Source organism: Lichenostomus cassidix, chromosome 28, assembly GCF_008360975.1.
Source record: "Lichenostomus cassidix isolate B80296 chromosome 28, HeHo_3.0, whole genome shotgun sequence".
NCBI classification, from domain to species: domain Eukaryota; kingdom Metazoa; phylum Chordata; class Aves; order Passeriformes; family Meliphagidae; genus Lichenostomus; species Lichenostomus cassidix.
Window position 1 is genome coordinate 4628211 of NC_139508.1, and position 22722 is coordinate 4650932.

The window sequence follows — 22722 nt, forward strand, 5'->3', positions numbered from 1 at the left end:
GTCAGAGCTGTTCTACAACACCAAAACCTTCCTGGGAGTGGTAGCTGGAGCCAGCTCAGGGTCCTGCCCAGGGGGAGCAGGCTGGGTCCTGCTCAGGAGGCAGCTGGGGGTGGCTGAGGGGCTTTGGAGAGGCCTTTTCATACAACCAGAAAATAGTTTGGACTGGAAGGGACCTTTAAGTGCCATCTAATCCAGCTGGGTGTGGCACTGAAGCCAGGGCAGTGGCTCTGGTGCCAAACCTGAGTGGAAGAGGAGCTGGGTCAGGCTGTGGCAGGGTCAGGGGCTGGGAGGCTCTGGGTGGAGCTGGGGCTGTGGCTCATTTTACAGTGAATTGGCTCAGGAAGTGTTGAAGGCCATCAGCTCCATGGTTTGAACACAGCCCTGGCTGCCTGAGGGTTTGGGACACTGGTAGCACTGCTGGCTAAAAGGGAACAAAACCTGGATGGGTTGGAATGGGGATCATTTAGGTTGGGAAAGACCTCTAAAAGATCCTTGAGTCCACCCATCACCCAGCACTGCCAAGGCCACCACTGAACCTTGTCCCCAGGTGCCACAGCCACACTTGGGACACTTCCAGGGATGGGGACTCTGTCACTGCCCTGGGCAGCCCCTTCCTCTGCTTCACAACCTTTTCAGTGAGGGAATTTCCCTAATATCCAACCTGAACCTCCCCTGGCCCAGCCTGAGGCTGTTCTCTCTCATCCTGTCCCTGTTCCCTGGGAGCACAGCCCAACTCCCCCTGGCTGTCCCCTCCTGTCAGGAGCTGTGCAGAGCCACAAGGTCCCCTCTGACCCTCCTTTTCTCCAGGCTGAGCTCCTTTCCCAGCTCCCTCAGCCTCTCCTGGTGCTCCAGCCCCTTCCCCAGCTCCATTCCCTTCCCTGGCCACACTCCAGCCCCTCAGTGTCCCTTGATGTGCCCAGAGCTGTCCCCAGGTCCTGCTGTCCCTCCCCAGTGCCCAGGGCAGTCACCAAACCCCCAGAGCTGAAGGTGCCACCTGGTTTGGGGTCCCTGTCCCTCTGTGCCCCCACAAAATCCCCAAATCCCATTTCCCTCCTGATTCCAGCCCGTGCTGCTGAGGCAGTGAAAGTCCACAAGAGCTCGGTGTATTAAAATACAGACACTTTAATATAAAGACAAAACTTCAAAGCATCATTTCAATTACAAATCAAGGGAGACACAAGAAATTAAGTGGAGGGAGGGGAGCAAAAACTAACTCTTACATTGTGGAGAATTAGAAAGGCAGGGTGGAAATATATATATTATACATACATATATACACACCAGAATTCACACTACTGCTATGCAGGAATGAAAGGAATGACAGGACAACTTAGCAGTAAAAAAAAACCCAAAAAAAAACCCAAACCAAAAGAAAAATAACAACCAAAAAAAAAAAAGAAAGATAAATTAGGGGAAGTTTGAATTTTAAATAATTCAGTTTAATAGGCTAAATTATATAAACTAATTCCTATTCACTAGGAAACATCCCATATCACTGTCCTAAGAAAATGGGTTTTTCAAAAAATCCACTGAAAAATGGATTTTTATTAGTAGTTAAAAGTTTACTAATCAATTCCTGAGCAACAGCAACCTCATCATCTACTGCTTTCCCCATCCAAGTCCCACTCAGCGAGGGCAGGCTCTCACTCCTAAAAAGTTTAAGTAGAACAGAGACCTAAAAAGTTGGGTTTTAATTGGAAATCGATCACTTCAAAGATTAATAGGTTAAAAAGCCAAGCAGGATGGATCAACCCATTCCACCTTTTCCTCAATAACTCCAGAGACAAAACCTTTTTAAAAAATCATTTGACTGCACCAGAAAAGCAACCAGATGTACCTCGAGAAAACCAAAGGGTCACAAACCTGAGAACTTCAGGGTTAGCATCACCAAACTTCAAATTTTAGGATGTGATTTTGTTTTTACACCATTAAAAAAAAAATCAAGGAGCCTCTTCAGGAAGAAGGTCCCAAACAGCAAAAGTACTGGAGAATTGTTTCCCAATTTTTTTGTCTCAGGTTTAAACCCTGAAGTTCCCATTAACAGCATCTTTCAATGCAATATTCAGTCTAAATAGATATTTATATATTTATAATGTATAAGGATAAATAAAATATGGCACAACAACATTTTGAAGCTGGAAGTCCAGCTTTTAGTGAAAACCTGATCCGCAAATGGAGTGGAAAATGGAAGTAGAGCAAAAAAAAAAAAAAAGAAAACAAACCTTTAAAACCAGTAAAACTTCAAATATTCATACACTGACTGCACATCTGTGCTCCTAAAACTCCAATTCCTGTGATTTTTCCTCAGTGCTGCAAAGATAGTTCACAAAAACACTGTGTAGTTTCTGCTCCCCAAAAGGATTTTGGGTTCACAGCCCTGTCCAAGGCCTTCCCCTGCTCCCAACCCTCTATCCTTTCTGTGCTTTTGGCTCAGGCAAAACAACAAGAAAAGCAGAATTTTCCACAACAGCCACTCCTGGGAGCTGGGATGACTCCAGGGTGGAGTTATCCAGGACAAAACACATGGAGAATCCTCAGGTTTCCACACCCTGGACACAACAGGGAATTGCAGCACCGAAAGCAAATGCATCACACAGTACTTGACCAAGCAAAGCCACCTTGTTCAGCACCAGGACAAATCCCAGAACCCCAGGGAATGGCTGTTCCAGGAGCAGCATCCCCAGCTCCCTGGGGACAGTGACCCCGGGCTGGGGCAGTGCAGGTGTCCCCAGGGCTCTGGGAGGGAAATCACCAGCAGCAGCCTGAGAACAGCTCCCAGAGCTGGGAGTCTCCTCTTCCAGCAATCAGCAGGACCTGGAGTGGGGCAGGGGAGCAGCAGCATCCCCAGGGCACAGAGCCAAAGGTCCCCAGAGCCAAAGCTGGGCTCTGAGGGGACTGGGAGGAGCAGGAAGCTCTGGCTGTCCCTCCCGGGCCAGGCTGGCTGTTCCCAGCAGCTCTGCACCCCTGGGACTCTGCCTGCCACCCCTCCCTTGGCCTCTCCTCTGCCTGGACTCTCATCCAAGTGGAAAAATAAGGAGTGGGGGGAGCAGATACTGCTTTCTGAACACACAACCCCAGCAAGAACCAAACACCAGGCTGCCTGTCTGTGGCCACAGGAAAAACCTTCCCCTGGAAGGGGCTGCCCAGCAGAACAGGAAGATCCAGGGTTTTCCAAGGGAAATGGATGAGATGGAAGCAATGACCAAGGACAGTAAATCCACTGGTGTGGTGTACCCCACAGGTGAAGGGGCAGGAGCAGCAGGTGAGGCAGGTCTGACTCTCACCCACCTCCTCCCTGATGGGTCTGGACAGGGAATCAGAACAGTTTGGATTGGAAAGCACCTTTAAAGGTCATTGAGTCCAACCCCAAAGAAGGAGGTTGAAGAAGTGACCCCAAAACACCTCTCAGAAGGAAAGCTGTCCCCAGCAGGGTGAGGGCAGGGACACAGCCCCAAGCACCATGGCCCAGCAGCCCTGGAGCAACACTGCAGCTGGAGAAGTTTCCAGCTGGGATGGAAGAGCTGATCAGGCTGGAAACCTTTCCACTCCCAGGCTGCAACTGCACAACTGACTTCCTCGAGGACTAAGTTTGACTGAAGAAAGAAGAAAGTGACTCAACCCTTGAACGGAGCGTGACCCAGATCTGGGTGAGTTTCAGACCACGGAGCGTCAAGTCCTGGGGATTTGGAATCTCTGGATTCACAAAGTGATGAGTAAATCCATTCATGACCAAGTGATGTCACCTTCCTGCCTGGGGGACATCAGGGATGTGGGTGTGATCCCAGACACAGACCCTCCTAGATCCCAGTGAGTCCTGGCCCAGGAGGAATCCCTTCCTGTGCCCAGAGCCAACCCCAGCCAAGAGCAGGGGGAGCACCAAGTGTGCACTGGAAGATAAAGTGCTGTCCCCGCCGGGAAGGAAGGAAAAGAGATGGAAGCACAAGAATTTCAGATCTGTCTGGCTGAGGAGACACAAGTTCCTGCTGAGAGGAGTTGGAGATGATGCTCTGTCCCAGAATGCTGAGGACAGGGAGGATGTGCTGCACTCCCAGCTGCTTCCCTAAAAAGCCACTTCCCCTTCTCCTCTCTCCCGCTGCATCCAAACTGAACTGAGAGGTGAAGATGTTCCCTGGTTGTCCAGACTGATCCACACCTTCCTGCAGGGAACAGCCTCGTTTGTAGCAAACCTGGGGCTGAAGGAGGGACACCTCCACATCCCCATCACCCCTCATACCAGCTCAAATCCAACCTCTCCATCCTCAGCAATGTTTTCCCACTCTCTCCCTCAGCACTCCAACTGCTGGGTGTCCCCACACCCCTGGCTGAGGGAAGAAGAATTGCTGCTGAATGACTCATCTGCAGCAAATCCCAAATTTAGGTCCAGTGCCTCTGGAGCCCTCCCAGCACGGTGGGTCCCAGGTGACTGGGCCAGGCGGGCCAGAGGTGGCAAATCCCCAAAACAGGAAGAGCCCACGCAAGTCTGGTTCCTCAAGGCTGACATTCAGCAGCAGGGACAGGTTTTCTTCAGCAAAGCACTCAGGAAGTTCCATTTTTTTTGGCTCCAAGATGTGTTTTTGCTCCCTGGTGAGTCCCTTGCTGGCAGCAGGGCTGTGGAGGAGGGAAAATGCTGTGACAGCCCTGGAACGACTGGACCCAACCCCAGCAGGATGTGGGAACGCAGGAGAAATTCTTGGTTTTTTGGAACTGTTTGGCTTTCACTGCTCCAGAGGATCTGCAATTATTGCAAACAGGTTTCAGCCTCTGGCTCAGTGTTCCAGCAGAGGGTCATGGCTGTGGCCACGTGGATCAGATCCCACCAGCTCCAAGGTTTTCCTTCAGCCAGGTGAAAGCTCTTCCCAATGTGCAGACAGTAAAAAACTGGCCAAGAGTTGGACTCTATGATCCTGCAGGCTCCTTCCAACTCAGGATGTTCTATGATTCCTTGATTTTCAGTTGAGCTTGCCCCAGATCGCAGCAAAGCAATAAGAGGTCAGGGAGGGGAAGACACAAACAGGAATCTCTTGGCAGAAACATCTCCCAGCTCAGGCAGTGGCAAGGCACCAGTCCCAAACTGCACTCCTGGCTTCCCACCTCAGGGAATGCTGCTCTGATGGGTGTCCAGACTCCTTCTGGAAGCACCATCTGGGAATCACTACCAGGAGCAGTGACAGAGCAGGGCCTGGGCTGGGGGGAAGACACCAGAAAGGCTGGAGCAGCTCCAGGTTCCATCAGTGTGGAATGCCAGGCTGGGAACTGCAGGCACTGGGATGGCACAGGGAGTGCACAGGTGGGGCAAGGCTGATGCTCAGGCAGACTGGATGCCTTTCCAGGAATCCCAGTGATTTCTTCCTGGCTCTGCTTTCCTTGGGCCTTCCCAGGTGACATCTGGAGAGTCACAGCCCCCGAAATGCCAGGGGGTTGGAAGTGGCTCAGTGCCAGCTGTGTGCTGAAATCCAGGGGTTGTGCTATCCATTCCCAAGGCTGCTCCCAAGCCAGCCCTGCCTGGGACACCACTGGCCACCAAAGCAGTGACCAAAGGTGACGTTGAGGGATAGAGGGGCTTTGCTTTTCCACAGCACTCACTGGAGGGCAGGTGACAAACTTCTCAGCCAGGACCTTCGCTTTGAGGGGTCATGGAATCACAGATGGAAAAGATCTGTGAGGAGACACTGTCCTGACCCCTCTGACAGCTCATTCTGGCTCCCCAGACAGCAACTCCTGAAATGCTGGGTCCAAAGCTCATCATTCCCACAAGGATCTGTCCCTCCTCATCATCCAGGGGATGCTGGGTGCCAGCAGGGTGACACAGGTGACACAGATCTTGAGAAGCACTGAGGGTTCCATGGGATCTGTGGGCTGGTTCCTTCTCCAGCACAAATCCTCACCAACCAAGCCAGGAAAGGGATAGTAGCCAAGCTCTCCTGCTGGATCTCTGTGCTTGGAGGTGAAGGGAGGCACAAGAGCTCCAAGGGGCACCAAATCCTGGTTTCTCTGCAGGAAAGGATCTGATAAATTCAGGGGGATGAAAAGCTTCTACTTGGATTTCCTCCTCTGTCTCTCTCACCGGAGATATAAACGATGGGGGAGAAGTAATTAGGAAATTAATTAAGGCTGCTGCCCCTCCAGCAATCACTCATTTACAGTCTCCAGAGGCCCCAGCACTCTGCTGTGTGCTGGGGAAGAAGCTGGAGCTGTCCAACTCCCAGCTGCAAAACATCTGGGTTACATTGTGCTCCTGGATTCCAGGACATACTCTGTGTTTGGCTCCTACTAGAAGCTACTGGATGTTCCTCAGCTCTCACCCTCCGAGCATTCCTGCCCTTTTCCAGGTTTTCCTCGTGCTGCCAGTCCCTGAGCAGGACACATCCTGTCCCACACACAAAGCAGAAAACATTCCCAAATGCCCCCAGTTCCCAGGGCTTTCAGTCCCTGCCCTTTTCCAGTGGATAAGGAGGCAAAAGCAGATCCCAGTCTGCACACAAAGGCTCCTAAGGAAGACACACTCAGGAATCAACAGAACAACTGCACTTGGTCTGAAATCCCTCCTAAGATTGCCCAGGATGAGGCAGAGGGAACTGAACCTGCAGAGGGTAGGAGCTGCTGCAGCCCCTCACCCCCTCTCTGAACACTCCCAACCCTCCTGGATCCAGGCAGCAGGAGGGCACAGGGACCTCACTGACTCCAAACCCAGAGGAGTTGAGCAGCTCTTTGTGACCCTGAGATGCTCCATGGAGCTCCTGCCAGTGCCTGATTGCTGCAGTGGAGACTCCCCAGGGAGCACCAAAAGGATTTAAGGACATAGTGTTGCCCCTCTGAGCACCAAGGCCAGCAGGGAGGTGTTTCCCAAAGCCTAAATGTGATTTTTTCCAGTCATTTTGCTGTTGCAATCCCCTTTCCACTGTAGTTTCCTTTATTGGTGCTTGGCCCAGCCTGAACTCAGACCAGCCTGATTTCTACTTAAATGGATCCTCCTCCTCCTCACTTTGTGCACTCAAATAAATAAGTCTTTACAGGTTTATTGTGCATTGTACAACCTAAAAAAGAAGGAAATAAAGTATAGGAAACTTAGAAGTTTTCATCACACCTCAATAAAATCAGCCCTTTCTGCACACACGACACTGAGTCACGACACAAGTCCCTGCCCAGGGGGGACAGGGGCAGCCCAGGCAGCCAGCTCAGGGTGTTTTTGTGAACTACCATTGGAGAACCTACCCAAAAGCAGAGAACACAAAAGCAAAATGCACCTTGGCAATCCTTGACCACAGCCAAGCCAGGCAGAGTCAAGTATCAAAAGCCTCCCAAGGAAACACAGAACAAAAACCAACGAGCTGAGCAACGCCTGCAGCAGGACAGGAGCACAAAGTTCAGCCTTCCCAAGGCTGGGAGAAGAGCTGCACCCACACCAGTGATCACACAGCCTGTCCACATGCCAAGGCAGCCCCAAGAACGAGTGACCAGACCAGCTACCAAAATTCACAGTGACCTGAGTGCCACCAGCGACTGCAGATGGCCCAGGGAAGTAGTTTGGATGGGGCAGGACTTGGATTTCTCCTGTTCCAGCTGTGCCTGCGTGGGCTGTGCCTGCCCAGGCTGCTCCAGAGGGGAGCACAGAGCCCTCATTAATCACAAACTCAATTAAAACCCACCCAGTTAAAGAGAGCCTGGCTTAGTCCAAATCAAACCCCAGGGAGGAGAATTCCTTCCTCTGCCGCTCCCCCTGCTGCCAACCAAGCGGATTTTGGGATATGAACAGAGTCAGGGGAATAAATAATCTGCAGACCTTGAAGAACTGGGTTTGGCATTGGTCAACCCCCCAAAATCAGCACCAAGGATTCAAACCAGAGGCACAGTTCTGACGGACAAAATAGCACCGAGAAGGCTCTTTTACATCTCTGCTGGTGTGCCAGTCCTTAGTATTCAGAGAATTCAATAATAATAACTTGTATTTATGAGTCTAGGTGGAATAAAATAAGTCAAAATTGTTTTCACTTTAAAAAAAAGATAAATACTTTATCTAAACTATCAACAATACAAACTGGAGCTTTAAGCATTTCTTTTGCCCTTCCTTTTTTTTTTTCCTTTTTTTTGTCTTTTTTTTTTTACTCAGATTCACAGTAAATATTTGCTCTGTTGTTTAGGTCTTTTTTTATGGTTTTTATTTTGTCCAGTAGTAAGAGAGTAGAAACCCCTGCACAGGCCAGGTGAGCACCTTTCAGTGGAAGCCGAGTGAAGTTGGTCCACGTTGTCCTTGCATAGGTCACATTGGGTTGAGGTAGAAATCCTAGTTACCTGCACAACAGGAGGAGAGGAAGAGACTCATCTAAATAAAAGGCAAAAACCTGCTGTATTGTTAGATGTGTCAATCATTCCTACATTGCTCCAAGACCTCCTCAGATGGAGCAAATCTTGACCCAATCCCAGTCAGAGGAAAGGATGGATGTTCCAAGAGACACGTTGCCCCTCCAAATGTTGCAGTGTTCCAAGCTGTGATTGTTGAACTCTGTCCTATGGGACTGACATCAAGTGAGGGGGAAAAAAAAATGAAAAAAGGTGTTTCCCCCCCTCAGTACTTCACCTTTTCCTAGCAGAAGTTAATCTGCTTTGAGTTTTGTTATTATTGTGGGGGAAGGACTTTATGAATCATTGAAAGGCTTAGGTAGGAAGGACTTTAAAGCTCATCCAGTGCCACCCCTGCCATGGCAGGGACACCTTCCAATGCCCCAGGCTGCTCCAAGCCCTGTCCAACCTGGCCTTGGACACTGCCAGGGATCCAGGGGCAGCCACAGCTTCTCTGGGCACCCTGTGCCAGGGCCTCCCCACCCTCCCAGGGAACAATTCATTCCCAATATCCCATCTCTCCCTGCCCTCTGGCAGTGGGAAGCCATTCCCTGTGTCCTGTCCCTCCATCCCTTGTCCCCAGTCCCTCTCCAGCTCTCCTGGAGCTCCTTTAGGCCCTGCAAGGGGCTCTGAGGTCTCCCTGGATCCTTCTCTCCAAACTGGACAACCTCAGCTCTCCCAGCCTGGCTCCATAGAAGAGAAGCAAAGGTTATTTCAGCCCCCAATTCCTGGCTGCAGCCCTGGTTCCTCAAAGCCTGAGCATATCCATCCACACTGAAACCAAGGAAACTGCTCCAAAACCTGACCCATGTCCAAGTCACAACCACCTCATGCACCACCTCTGGCACCAGCAGTTCTGCCCCTGTGCTCCACAGCCCAGCTTTGTCACCCAGCTGCTCTCCTCCATGTCACCTTTATGCCTTGTCTATTTTCCTGACAAGTTTTCAGCGCCAGGGACCTGATGGATCCTAGTCCAGCATGGCCTCAGGTCCAGGTAACTCCAGCAGAGGCTCTCACACTGCTCTCACTACACAGACCCCCAACTGAGCCTCCTCACCATCCCCATCCTCCTTCTTCCCCACCTTGTCTCTGTTCAGGGTTTTCCAAGCCTACCTCTCTGCTGGCACACAAGCCAAGCCCTTCCTCAGCCTCCCCTTCCAGCGGGGAAGGACCTGGCAATACTTACGTGCCTCCCAAAAGCCTAACCAGGGGTTTGTGGTGTCTGAGGAGGAACTGAGGAGGAAGACACTACACACAATGCACAGAGGCTCTCTCAGGTGTGTTACAATCGAGTTTTATAAGCAGCAAAGAGTGTTCAGCCACGTTTGTAGCTTTGGTACCAGTGGACAGCACAACATCAAGGACCTACAAGGAAAGCATGGAGCCAGCTCCAGGGCTGGATGCCCCTGGCAAAGCACGAGTTGTTCCAGCAGGATTGCCACAGAGTGTTTGCATGAACCACAGGACCCAGCTCTGTGGTGGTACAGTTTATTCTGGAGTTGCTCTAGAGACAGTTCAATAAATACCTGCTTCAGGAGAAACGCACACAGCCTCCAGAACCCTCCTGTCCTACAGCTCCAGCCTCTCTGGAGCACAGAGCTCACTTTCCCCTGCACATTCCCTGTATTCCCAGGGCTTGTGAGCATAAATACAGCACCTGCTGAGCCTGCTCCTGCCAGCCCTGCCAGCAAGTCCAGCGATGCAGGGGACACTGACTGCACTGCAGGCCCAGGGAATTTGTTCTCCAAGCAAAGCTGAAGCTTAGAACCTAGAGATTTTTAACTTTATGACTATTTAGAGCAGCTGTTGTCAACTGGCAGTAAAATCAAGACCACCACGTTGTCACATACAGTCACAAAGAGGCACCCTTGGGTACCCCAGCAAGGATTGGTTTGGGATAAACAGGCTGTGCAGGAGGGCAGGGGGATCAAACGGGCAACACCCACTTGCAACAACTGTATAAAACCATATGAAAAATAGACATTTCCTCCTGTTCTTACCTCCAGAAAGAATACTTGCTCTTCCTATGAAGAGATCTCAATCTGAACACAACCCTGAGCCAGAGCAGAGTTACCCTAGTGAGCACTCCTTGTCGAGAAATCCTGACTCCCAGAACAGAGAGCATCAACACTTTCCATCCTCTGCCACCAAGTTATTTGCTCCCCACATTTCAGAGGTTTCTCTCTCCCCATTTTAGAGGTATCTCTCTCCCCATTTTAGAGGTTTCTCTCTCCCCATTTCAGAGGTTTCTCTCTCCCCATTTTAGGGGTCTCTCTCCCCATTTCATGGGTTTCTGTTTCCCGGAGCCCGGCCCCGACCTCTCTCTGCAAAGGAAGAAGCGTCAGTGAGCATCTCGCACGCAAACTCCTCCGGTTTTGTGTCTGGCCTTACCTTACAAAACAAGAACTGTTAGCTAAGCAAGCTCTTTATCGTGGCTTAACCCCCGAAAGGTGCGAAGCATAAGGAGGCTGCATGCCAAGGGTCACCCACATAGCGGCCGTGCCAGCGGCGTTGGGCTGCGGGAGCACGCGGGGCAGGGGCGGGTGATGGACGGTAAAGGAGGGGCGGGAGGGTTTGTGCTGCAGAGAAGCCAGTTTAATAGACAAAGAAGAGTTAGACTGGACAGGAGCAGAGGAGGAGGAAGAGGAGGGCAGGAACGTCTCGCCGGGGGGGATGGAGGGCAGGTTCTGCAGGAGAGCAGGCTCGGAGTTAGAAGCGAGTAAAGGAGGAGGGGGAGGCAAGGACACGTTAGGAGGGGGCGGAGGGGGATGGAAGACAGATTGCACTGGCGCTCTGTTGAGGTGCTGAGCAGGTCTAGTCTCACTAGATGTTACTAAATTAGAGGAAGAGGGTGGGAAGGATGAGGATGAGGTGCTGGCAACAGCCTGCAGAGGGTTTAAGCTTAGCACGGTGCTGCTAGAGACAGCACTGCTGCTGAAACTGGCTCCAAATTGATGAGGAGAGGAGGCAGAAGGCACCGCATGGTTAAAAATACCTGCAAACAGGAGAGAAAAACTCAGCTTCAACAGATGGGCTTTGTACAGTCTCAAGTGACAAGAGAAACAAAACAAAAAAGAAAAAAAAAAAACAACAAAAAGGCAAAAAAAACAACCAAAAAAAAAGAAAGCAAAATTATAATAGTTACAGCCCCATACAAAAATATGCAGCGTGAGAAGGCAGCAAGCAATGAGAGATAATGGTGCAGGCCAGGAGGTACAAAAGGTTCCACTTACCTTTCCTACTGCCAACCTCTAAATGCCACGAGGAAAAATGGTCAGACCCAAGAACTGTCAGTTCTATACCACACAGGCAGAGTTTTGATGAGATTAGAAGTGGTCTTTAGAGTTGGTTATCTGGAGAGTCAAAAGTGCTGCTCTTCCCTCCCCACCCTCCTGCTCCCCCACTTACAGGGCAGCAGAGGGGAGTTGTAATTCCAGCAAATCTACGTGCTGAGAGATGTGAGAGTTAGGATTTCCCGACATGGTGCCTGAATTATTATGGACAGGTAAGAAAAGCTGCCCTGGACACTTAGAAATGGCAGGTTCAGCCTATCTTCTAGTCCTGCCAGCTTGTCCCCAGTGTGGGCCACAGAAGCCAAGCCTGTGCAGAATCCCAGAAGTGCAAGGTGCATATGGCATTGCCCTTCCTGGCCAAGAAATGCTCTTCGTGTCCATTCAAGGGCCAGAACGCTACAGAACTCCCAACACCAGCTCCTCTGATGTTCTGCTCCTCCTGGATCATGCTAATTCCATTCAAGGCCTAATCTCAACCTTTACTCAAGTTGACAAGTTAGAGATCCTTAACATGGTACCAGGACAAGTGAAATCTGTTACCTGCAGGCAGACCTAAGTTGGTTCCAACACAGCAACATCTGAACAAGCAAACATTATCAATCACAAAGTCTGGGTGTATTGTTTCATTAAGGTGGTACAACAAGCTCATCTAGCAGACAAAGCTCATGAGATTTCACTGTGGGGAACTGAACTCATCCTAGCAATTCCGAGAGAGAGAGAGAGAGAGAGAGAGAGAGGAGACTGGTTATGTGGGACAGATCTGCTTCACATCCTGCAGAAATGAAAGGGTTTCACCCCTGGAGAGGCAGTGTCAGATTTTCCTTTAGGCCCTGTCTTATACCAGAGAAAGAGTTCTGCCTACCTCCAACTGTTCCACCTGTAACCCCAGGAGAGAAGTTCCCCATAGTGTGAGAATTAGTCAGTCTGGTTGCAGCTGATGACACGTGGACCAGACTGGCAGCAGCTGGCATTGAGTTAAATAAGGACTGCAACACTGAGGAATTTGTCACCGAGTTGAGGTTTGCTTGCAAGGCCATGGGGCCGAGGGGGAACTGCGATCCAGTGGTCAGAGTGTTGAGGAAAGGGTGGTGCGTCGGGACAGACGGTGCTGGGTTCCCTGCTGAGGAAACAGCAGTAGAAAGGCTTTTACCATTCAGAAGGCCACCAGACGAAACAGCAGCAGAAATGAAAAGGTTGTGGCCATTTTTAAACTCCACGTCTCGGTCCCTCGCCTTGCCGACCTTCCCGTTGTGCTGCACAGAGTTTTTCTCCGCAGGGCCCCCAGCTCGGGCGCTCAGCTCGCTGAGCTCTTTGCCTTTCACCCCCGGCCGGCTCAGCTCCTCTGCCTTGCTGCCCAAACCTTCCAGCTGCCTCTTGTTCAGGAAAAGGTTCGTGTCTGACACGCCCAGGTCTTTGCCTCGCTGCGAGGGGAAGCCCAGGGAGCAGTTGGAAGCGTTGCCATCAGGAGCTTTGTGTGGAAGAGCAGCGCTGTCCATGAAGCCGTGCAGGCCCAGCTCGGAGGACAGCCCCCCGTTGTAGGTGAAGCCGTTGGGGGGGTTTGTGCCAGGGCTCAGCCCATCCGAGGGCACGGCCAGGCTTTTCCTGGGGTGCCCAGGGACTTTGGTGTCCATGGGCAGCCCGTCCTCGGGGGGAGGCCTGAAGGCAAACAGGGAGTTCTGGCTCAGAGCTGACACCGCCTGCAAGGGGCTGTCTGTGGTTTTGGTCAGGTTGATGTCAGATATCGGTGAAAAAGTCGATTTCCATTTGCTGCTGTTCATGTTCTCGTTGCTTTGTGCTTGTTTCCTCCCCGATAAGCTGCCACCTGGTTTGGGGGGAAGGTTTACAAATGTCAATAAACAGCTTTCACTAAACGTGCCCCTTGAGAACAGGCCTTTATAGAATCAGAGCTCTTAAGGTTGGGAAAGACCTTTGATGGTCAAGTCCAACCATCAACCAGCACCACCACAATGGTCACCACTAAACCATGTCCTCAAATGCCACATCCATTTATTTTCTGAGCACTTGCAGGGATGGGGACTCCAGCACTGCCCTGGGAAGCTCATTCCATTGCTTCACAACCCTTCCCAGGAAGAAAATTTTCTCTATTATCCAATCTGAACCTCCCGTGGCACAGCTTGAGGTTGTTTCTTCTCCTCCTGTCCCTATTCCCTGGAAGCAGGGCCTGATCCACCCCAGCTGCCCCTCCTGTCAGGAGTTGTGCAGAGCCACAAGGTCCCTCTGAGCCTCCTTTTCTCCAGGCTGAGCTCCTTTCCCAGCTTCCTCAGCCTCTCCTGGTGCTCCAGACCTTTCCTCAGCTCTGTTTGCTTCTCTGGACAGCACCCACATTTTTATCCCCATCTTTTATCACTCAGTAATTCTATTCCTGATCTAAAAGCAGAAGTACTTGTGAAGTCACCTAAAAGTCCTTACAGTTCAGTTTAACATTCTGGAAAACGTTGAGAATGCTGATCTACTATTCCTTCTCAAACCCTGAGTCAGTGAAAAAACTGTTCAGACCTTTGGTGACCTGTGACTACAGAAAGAAGTGACCCAAAATCTGTAATTAGCAGCCACCTGGCTTAATGATGATTAAGAACTGCATTTTGCCCAGCAGCACAGAGAAACCTCCCACTGACTGAGAGCTTCACCCATCCCCAAGCCCAGCCATTCCCACAAACAATTCCCATTCCCCACACATACCATTTTCAACAGTCTTCTGTGGAGATTTGCTTTCCAATGATATTGTTGCAATTTTCCTTTCAATTCTACTGGGAAAATAAAAAAGGTTATAGCACTTATTGCAAGCCTTCTGTTGCACATTCATCCTCACAATCTACACTCTTCATGATCAGGTTTTACCAGACGAGAGTACAAAAACAAAGTCAGCCCCACAGTTTCGTGTCACTAAAGGAATGTATAGGCATCAAAAAAATGCACCACAAACTAGGCAGAAGCTATTAAAGAGTTACTGCTCTTTGACAGGATTAGTGCAGGTTCAAAGAACTTTGTTGTTATTTTTTCTTTCGAAACAGAAAGCAGAACCACATTTCTATAGTGGTTATTTTTCACAGAACCATAGGATGGTTTGGGTAGGAAGGACCTTAAAGCCCATCCCATTCCACCCCTACTATGGGCAGGGACACCTTCCACTATCCCAGGTTGCTCCAAGCCCTGTCCAACCTAGCCTTTGACACTGCCAGGGATCAAGGGGCAGCCACAGCTGCTCTGGGCACCCTGTGCCAGGGGCTCCTCACCCTCACAGGGAACAATTCCTTTCCAATACCCCATCCAGCCCTGCCCTTTGGCAGTTTTTATGCATCTTAACCAAGAAAAATGCACCCCACAGGCAGGTAAAGGGTAGCAAGTAATCCATTTCCAGGGTAACATATCAATAGTTCAGGGCAGGAATTGAAGAATTTTAAACAAAGCTTCAAACTAAGTGAGCAGAACCTTAGTTAGAGATCACACACAACCTCAGTGCTCATACAAAGCAACAGAGTAAGAAAATCACAGAATCCCAGAACATCCTGAGCAGGAAGGGACTCAGGGATCATTGAACCAACCCCTGGCCCTGCACAGACACCCCAACAATCCCACCCTGGGCATCCCTGGCACCATTGTCCAAACACTCCTGGAGCTCTGGCAGCCTTGGGGCAGGGACCATTCCCTGGGGAGCCTGGGCAGTGCCCCAGCAGCCTCTGGGGGAAGAACCTTTCCCTGAGATCATCCCAAGCCTGACCCAGCTCCAGCCATTCCCTGGGCTCCTGTCCCTGTCCCAGAGCAGAGCTCAGCCCCTGCCCCTCCGGCTCCCCTCGGGAGGAGCTGCAGCCCCCGAGGAGTCTCCCCTCAGTCTCCTCCATTTCTCTCCATCATTTCTCCCCAGCTCTCTCAGAGGCCACACCCTGCCAGCCTTGCAAACACAGCAGCAGCAGTTCCCACATTCAAGTCCTACTGCCTGAATGCCTTCCCTGTTCACAGCTTCACCACATAAGAGGTTTGGGATAATGGGAATGGCCTCCAAGCAAGGGGAACAAAGAGGCTTAAACACACCCCTCCTGTTCAGAGCAGCGTTATCAGCCCTGAGAGAAACCTCATCCTGGAACTGTGCCTGTGCATTCACCTGCTGCTATTGTGCTCATCCTCAGAGCCCTGCTCGTCATCCGATGTCAGGGGGGAGTAATGGACACCGTTGCTCTGAACGAGAGGCTTCTCCTTTTTCAGCACTGGGGGCTGGTCATTGTCCTGGTAAGGAACAGGAGAGTTCTTCAGGGAGTTTTCAGGAGAGGAAATGGCTGTTATTTCTAAGGGCTGGTTAATGTTATTGACCTGGGTGAGAAGGAAAGAAAGCAGTTACAGATGAGAGTATCCCTTGAAAGGCATCTTGTTAAGGATATTAAAGGAGGTTTCACTTGCTCTGGGACATCCCACAGCTGCTTGATTAGCACTGCTGGTGCTTTATTCCACCTCCTGCTTTAGAACCTGGGGTGAAAGCTTAAATGTAACTTGGGAAAATAGCTAATTTTCATTCTTTGATTTTATTTTTGAAGGTAGAAATGAAGACCTGGGATAAACCTTTTCTTCTCAAACCACACTGCAGGATCACATGCACACAACTCTCTAGCTGGCTTCATTAGCAAGAATGCCATATGCTTCTGGCACTCCTCTACCGTTTAGTCAGTCTTAGCTTAAACTATTTTCAAAATATTGAATCTACAGCCTCAAAAATCAACTTCACTGCAGAAACAAGCTCTTTGTCAGGAGGGAAGAGATTATTTTTAATTTTTAATGCTCTGACAGCAAAGAACTCTTTGAAGATGCTCTGCTTATACACAAATTGTTCCCCAGCTCAGTGAAAACGAGAGGCAGGAGAATTGCCGCAGAGCCTTCACGGCAACTCCAGCTCCATGCTGGCAGTGTGGAGCTGGAGCTTATCCCTAATTCCAAGAGCTTTCCCACAGCACGGTGCTTACCATGGAGTTGATATTGAGGGGTGACCCCGAGGGCTGTGTGAAGAGCCCAGCCACGGAGGGCAGGGATTTGCGTTTCGGGGAGACGGCGGCGTTCCCGCCGGAATTGCCAGTGGAGGATCTCTTCCGCCTGCCTCGCTTCTTGCCGTCCTGCGCGTGGCCTTGGCTGCCGGCCGGCCGGCCACTGCTGCCCACGGGGCTGTGCTTGCTGCAAGGGGATTGTTTTACATGGCCTGTGTTAGGAGAGATTGTAAAGATGATTCTCCTCTTGGCCTCGTTCTCAGCGTCCGAAAAGGCTGCGTCAGCCTGCGGATCCCCCTTTGCTCCTTCGGCAAAGATCTTCTGAGCCTCTGCACCCTGCAGTCCCCCGGCCAGGCTCTGTGCAGGGCCACCGAACCGGGGACTCGAGTGCTGCTGAGCAGGGGAGTTCTGCCCAGAGTTCCTCATCATTAGCAAAGGATGTTGTGGGGTGGAACTCCGAGACCCTACAGAGTTAAAGAGACTCCCAGAGTCGTCCAGAGCTGCCTGATCAACACTATGGTTAAGATGGGCTGGGCTGTTTGTAAGATTTCCATTGACTGCCACGGAGCCAGAAGAGTAAGAAAAACCTGTTGAGAGGGAAAGGATAGATCATTGCTGGGGCTGAGCGAGAGGTCACAGAGTACAGGGCTGGGAGGGCTGGGAGGGTTTCCAGCTCTGCCTGGAGAACAGCCAGTGGCCATGGATTACATGGGAAACACAAGGCTGCTGTTCCACAGGGCAGTGAGAAGGTGGCTCTGGGTGCTCAGGTGCCACTTTGGGCTTAGAGAATTTCACTGCTCCTTTGCCAGGTCAGGAAAATTCCCATGGTATATAGAGGTATCCCATGTAACAGGTGCTCTTCCCAGTCTTACATGGAATTCAGGCTTTCTTTGCTTTGTAAGCTTTTCTTCAACTATTACACCGTCTGTAGTCAGGGCTCCCCTCAACTCCCTCCTTGCATCAAGGAAATGGATGGCCAGACTCAATCCTTCCCTTCCTCAAAAAAGAAGGACTTTGGCATCCACACAGCCCACCTCCTCCAAATTAAACCAAAGGCTGTGGCTTAGGAAAGGACAGGGATCTTTAAAGACATCGTGGCAGAAAAATGCCACAAGGGAGGAATCTTGGGAAGGGAATTTAGTGTTTGTCACAGGGTATCATAAATGGGTTTAGGGCTCTAGTAAGGCCTGGGCTCTCTAAATGACAGGGGCAGAGGGGAACATGGTGAAGGTTTACAACAAGGGTTTTTTAAAAACTTCATTGGCTTTACAGAAGAATGCAGCCAAGTCCTTTGCAAAACAGATGCTGAAACAACCCAAGCCCCTCAGGGTGGTAAACACTGAGAACAAAAGCACTCTCTGGTGAGGGATCAGCTGTAGAACCTACTTTTCCTGGCCCACAACATTCCCAGAGTAGCTAAAGGCCATGATTGCCACAGATGAGTGAGTTCAGAGGCAATGTCTGTTCCTAAAGGCATCACCATCCTCTCCCATTTGAGCTTTTCCCACCCAGGTACCTGTGCCTTTACAGAAACACCTCTGTAACCTGCCCCAAAAATTTGTTCTGCTCTCTAAAAATGCCACCACCCTGTAAAATTAAACTTTTAGAGCCAGATCATCAGCTCAGAGCACAGCTGTGAAGGTTTGCCACACTGTAACTCTGTGTAAATCTCTTGATCCCCACGGAATTTACAGAAGCAATTATTTATTTACCCTCTGAGGCAGCTCAGGTAAAGGCACATCAACCCAACCCTTTATGGCAGATACACCCAAGCTGGAGGCACATCAGAGCATCACCCATGAGCTTCTGGTCTCCCCCACAGTTATCCAGCACTGCAGGAGCACCTGTGCACAGGTGAGGCTGTTACCTGAGGTAGCCAAAGCCAGAGGCTTGTTTCCAGCAGCATTGCTCATGCCATTATGAGAACTAGCACCAATCTGCTTTTCAAGTGTCGATGAGTCTCTACTCTGGTGAACTGGGCTAGGTGTGCTTCTCTGGGGAGAGAAATAGGAGTTTCAGGACAGGAAAGAGCATCAGAAATCCAACTTTAAACCTAATTCACGTGCATTAGTAGGTCTGCCAAGGGAAGTGGCTCTCTTTTCTACATGTCCTAGATTCAGCTTGTTTTGAGAAAAATATGGATCAGCATGTTATGGGCCAAAAAAGTTGTGATTAATTATACTGCAGTGGTATCTAGCACACAGCAGACACCATGCAGAGAGGAAGGCTCATCATCCCAGAATACTCCAGCTCAGGACAGCTCTGCCAGGAGCAGGAATGCCTCAGCCCAGTGCTGATGATGGCTCTATCATGTCCCCAGGCCTGTGCTCACAAATGTCCCCAGAACAACCCCAAAGGGAACATGAAGTGCATCAGGCCATGTTCAAAGGGCCATTCTCTGAGGGTGTTTTCCTAAAGCAGGGGAAGCACCAGTGGGATGGCAGTCTGAACAGACAGGGAGGTGCCACCCAGGGCTGCCACTGCTCTGAAGACACAAAACTTCTGCTCAGTGCTGGGCAGACTCTGGTTGTGCTAAAGCCAGAAAAATGGAAAAAAGCAATGAATTCAATACTGTGAACCAACCCCAGCTTTCCCCATGAGGGACTGTAAGACAAGCCATGGGTGGATTCTAAATTCACAGTTCTCAGAAAAAGTAGCAAATGTGTCTCAGTTCTCTGCTGCAGCACCTCTGTGACAAACTGGTGTGAGAAACTGGACCAGGCTTTTTTGAACTCCTCCTCCCCTCAGAGAGGCAGGGACTTGTCACATCTCCCAAAGAGATGGCCCCAGAAGCTCTCTGCTACAAAACAGTCACTCACACGAGGTATCACCCACCCTGCACACAGGTGAGGAGAACAAACACCTTTGAGGTGACTGAGACAAGAGAATTCTCTCCCACGGTCCTGCTGAAAGCAGGGCTGAGAAAAAACTGACATGTGCAATTCTCTGCTTCAACTGCCCCAAACTCCCAAGCTTTTCCACCCAGCCAGGATCTCCTGAGACATTTACTTTACTCTCTTTCCTGGCTGAAACCTCCCTCCACCCCACAGAGAAAGGAGAGGAAAAATCTACAGGATCTAAGAGCCAAGAGGATGCATCCCCCAGCAGCCTCCCCCGAGGCCCAGACCTCCAGGATTAGCAGCCCATGAAGGATCCTGGGGCACAGCTCCCCATTCCTGCCCCCTGGGATTTTAGTTGGGGATGGAAAGTGTTGACAATCCCTTACTCACCACCTTCTCAACACGGCTAGGTAGGACTACGCTGGCCAGAGGGATACTAACAGGGAGTTTATTGGGCTGCACTGTGCTCAGAGGAATACTGATAGGGAGGCTGGTGATAGTTTCTCCATTACTCACAGAGGTTCTCTCTCTCAAAACCTGGAAAATCAAAAGAGAAAGGAAAGGACTTACACAAGATATTGCTGGAAAGGTTTTCAAGCTATTGATAACCCACTTGTTCTATGTTTTTGTCATTCCCCTGCTCCTGTTTCTTTAAGGAATTACAGGACTCAGAGCAATGACTGCCCAGCAGACAGGGCAGACATGGAGCAGTTTGGTTTCCAGCTCCATTTTGGTTTTCAGGCTCCATTGTTCACAGCAATATCTCACAGCACAGAAATGTGTAAATGAAAGCCACTGCTGGCCCCAAGCATCAGGAAAAGGAAGCCTTAGGCAAGCTCATTTCCCTGTGTTTTGGTTAGAGCTCTGTGAAAAGCACTCAGATGTCAGAACTCCTATCTTGAGGCCCTCTGTAGCAGGCAGATGCATTTCCATGGCAACCTGCTATTGGAGGGCACCTGCTGCTCTGTGAGCCCCAATCTGATCCATGATCCATGCACCAATTACATGGAGCATTTGTTTGTTACTCTTTATTTTTATAACTGTCAAAGAGCCTTCTTCCCCAGCTCAAGCAGACACGTGCCAGATCACAGCAGTGCCACTGCAGCCCTGCAGGTGCTTAGAGGTGAGCACATCCTTCTCTCCCTCTAAACAGCTCTGATTTATTGCATCACACCCACTGTATTTTGTGTCATTCCCCAGGCCAAGCTGGGCACAGAATGCAGTATTCCTGCACTCCCCAGCCTGGCCAACCTTTCCTTTGCTGCACCAAGGGCAGCAGCAGAGCAGCAGCAGCTCCTTTACCTTCTCTCCTGCACTGGGTAAGGCCGCGGGGGAGGAGGGCCGAGTTTCCTGAGGACTCAGCTTTATGCCATTTGCAATTCCAGGGCTGGGATATGTAAGGCCATTCTCTTTGACATGCTCAGCTCTGGAACAGAGATGCACAGTTGTTAGGATACAAAAGCCACTGACAAGGAATTCCACCACAATGGAGGCACTGTCCCACCTGATTTACCCCATCAGCTCTCACTGCTCATTCTCTTGAAACAAACTTTTTAAAATAGATTAACACCTGCTTTAAAAAATATCTTTCCCCAATCCAAATTAACACTGTTATTAACACCACCCCTCCTTCCCTCTCCTTCTCACCTCTGTATCTCATTAGCTGTTGCTTTTCCATTGACTCCATGGTCCTGATTCAAGTGTCTCCGCAGGGCAATTTTAGCTGGGGAAAACCTGGTGTAGTCAGGGAGGGACAGGCTGGTCACCTTGTCTGCCTTCTGCCTGCTGCTGTGGTTGGGGGTGCAGGGCACGATGTCCTGGTCCAGGTGGGAGTTGGGGTACTGGGGGGTGTTCTGCTTGGAGGAGGGCCGGCTGAAGGCGTGCTGCAGCTCGTAGGGCGTGGCGTGGCCGTTCATGGACAGCTCGGGGCTCATGCCGTTGATGTGAGCCATGGGGAACTTGGAGCACTCCAGCTCCAGCTGGAACCTGCCGTGCTCAGCCTCGGGGTCTCGGCTCAGGTGGGCTTTGCTGTGCAGCTGCACCGACAGGGGCTCCTCTGAGGGTGTGTAGGACTTGAGCTGCAGCAGCTCCTGCTGCCGCTGACTCTTCTCCAGCTCCACGATGCTGATCTTTAAAGGAAGAGGAAAACAAGAATTAAAGACTACACTTCACAACTCTATCACATTATGGAGTTTTGTTTCCAAATTCTTCTGAGGAAAAGTGTCTCTGCTCCTGGGAACAATGCAGAAAAAGGGACCCAATAATTGAGAAAAAATTTCTGCTCTGAGCCTGAGATCAAAAGGCCCAGGGAATGGCTCAGAGACTCTGAGGAAGAACATTTCAGACCTTAAAACCAAACAGCAGATATATCCAATTTATAGAGAGAGTGTGGAGTAAATCAGTACTGCCAGGGAACAGTGACTCCATGCCAAGGCATCCAGCAAAAGGCTGGAATAGCCCTAGAGCCAATCTCACAGGGAAGGAAAAGCTCTTCACACAAGGGAGTTTAATTTATTGTCACTATGGTAATTGTCACTCTGGGGGAAATGATTCCCACCCCATCCCTGTCAGTGTCCAAGGCCAGGTTTGACAGGGTTGGAGCAACCTGGGATGGTGGAAGGTGTCCCTGCTCATGGCAGGGGGTGGAAAAAGATGGGCTTTATGGTCCTGCCAACCCAAATCAGTCTGGGATTCTGTAATACCTGAATTGAGACATCAGAGCACACATGCAAATCATCAGGTTGTGATTTTTAATAATATGTAATGGTAAACCATGATTCCTCCTTCCACAGCATTACCAAGGAATCAGGTCATGGTATCTACTGCCTTCAAAAGTTATCCACATCCTTATTTACTAAAATCCTCTGATGGAAAGACCAGACTCTGAGGGAAAAAAAAAAAAAAAAAAGAAGGGGAAAAAACCCCCCAAAAACCAACCAAACAACAACAACAAAAAAAGCACCAAAAAAAAAAAAGAAAAGAAAAACAACAAACACACCACCTGGCTTTATCCTTTCCCATCACACTCAATGTAACACTGTATAATGATATCATAACTGGCCCATTGCCCAAGAGCTACCCCAAACTGGTGACTCTCCTTTTGTTTCTACCTGCAATTCCAAACAGTGCTTTTGCTTCTCAGAAATCTGATTCTTCAAGGCCTGCTTCTCTTTCAGCAAGTTCTCCAGTGACAGCGTTGACCAATCCAGCTTCAGCTCTTCACACCGAGCCTTCAGCTGCAGGGACACACAGGGACAGGGACAA

General features: G+C 50.2%; 1 protein-coding gene across 8 annotated transcripts in view; it reads right to left on the reverse strand.

Annotated features, from left to right (window-relative positions):
• Positions 1-1098: 1098 nt before the first annotated feature.
• The window catches only part of DOT1L (DOT1 like histone lysine methyltransferase), a 76286-nt gene continuing 54662 nt past the window's right edge, over positions 1099-22722 (reverse strand). For 3 of the 8 annotated variants that reach the window (XM_085040832.1, XM_085040830.1, XM_085040833.1), the window contains 10 exons: positions 22569-22694; positions 21106-21587; positions 20761-20884; positions 19849-19995; positions 18486-18612; positions 16601-17205; positions 15751-15956; positions 14331-14395; positions 12493-13452; positions 1099-11332 (listed from right to left, as the gene is read on the reverse strand). In XM_085040832.1, the coding sequence (XP_084896958.1) occupies positions 10764-11332; positions 12493-13452; positions 14331-14395; positions 15751-15956; positions 16601-17205; positions 18486-18612; positions 19849-19995; positions 20761-20884; positions 21106-21587; positions 22569-22694 (3411 nt within the window). In that variant the 3' untranslated portion in view covers positions 1099-10763. Of the gene's footprint in view, positions 11333-12223; positions 12328-12492; positions 13453-14330; positions 14396-15750; positions 15957-16600; positions 17206-18485; positions 18613-19848; positions 19996-20760; positions 20885-21105; positions 21588-22568; positions 22695-22722 lie in introns of those variants that run through there. The other 5 variants (XM_085040831.1, XM_085040834.1, XM_085040837.1 and 2 more) reach the window with 5 other exon arrangements.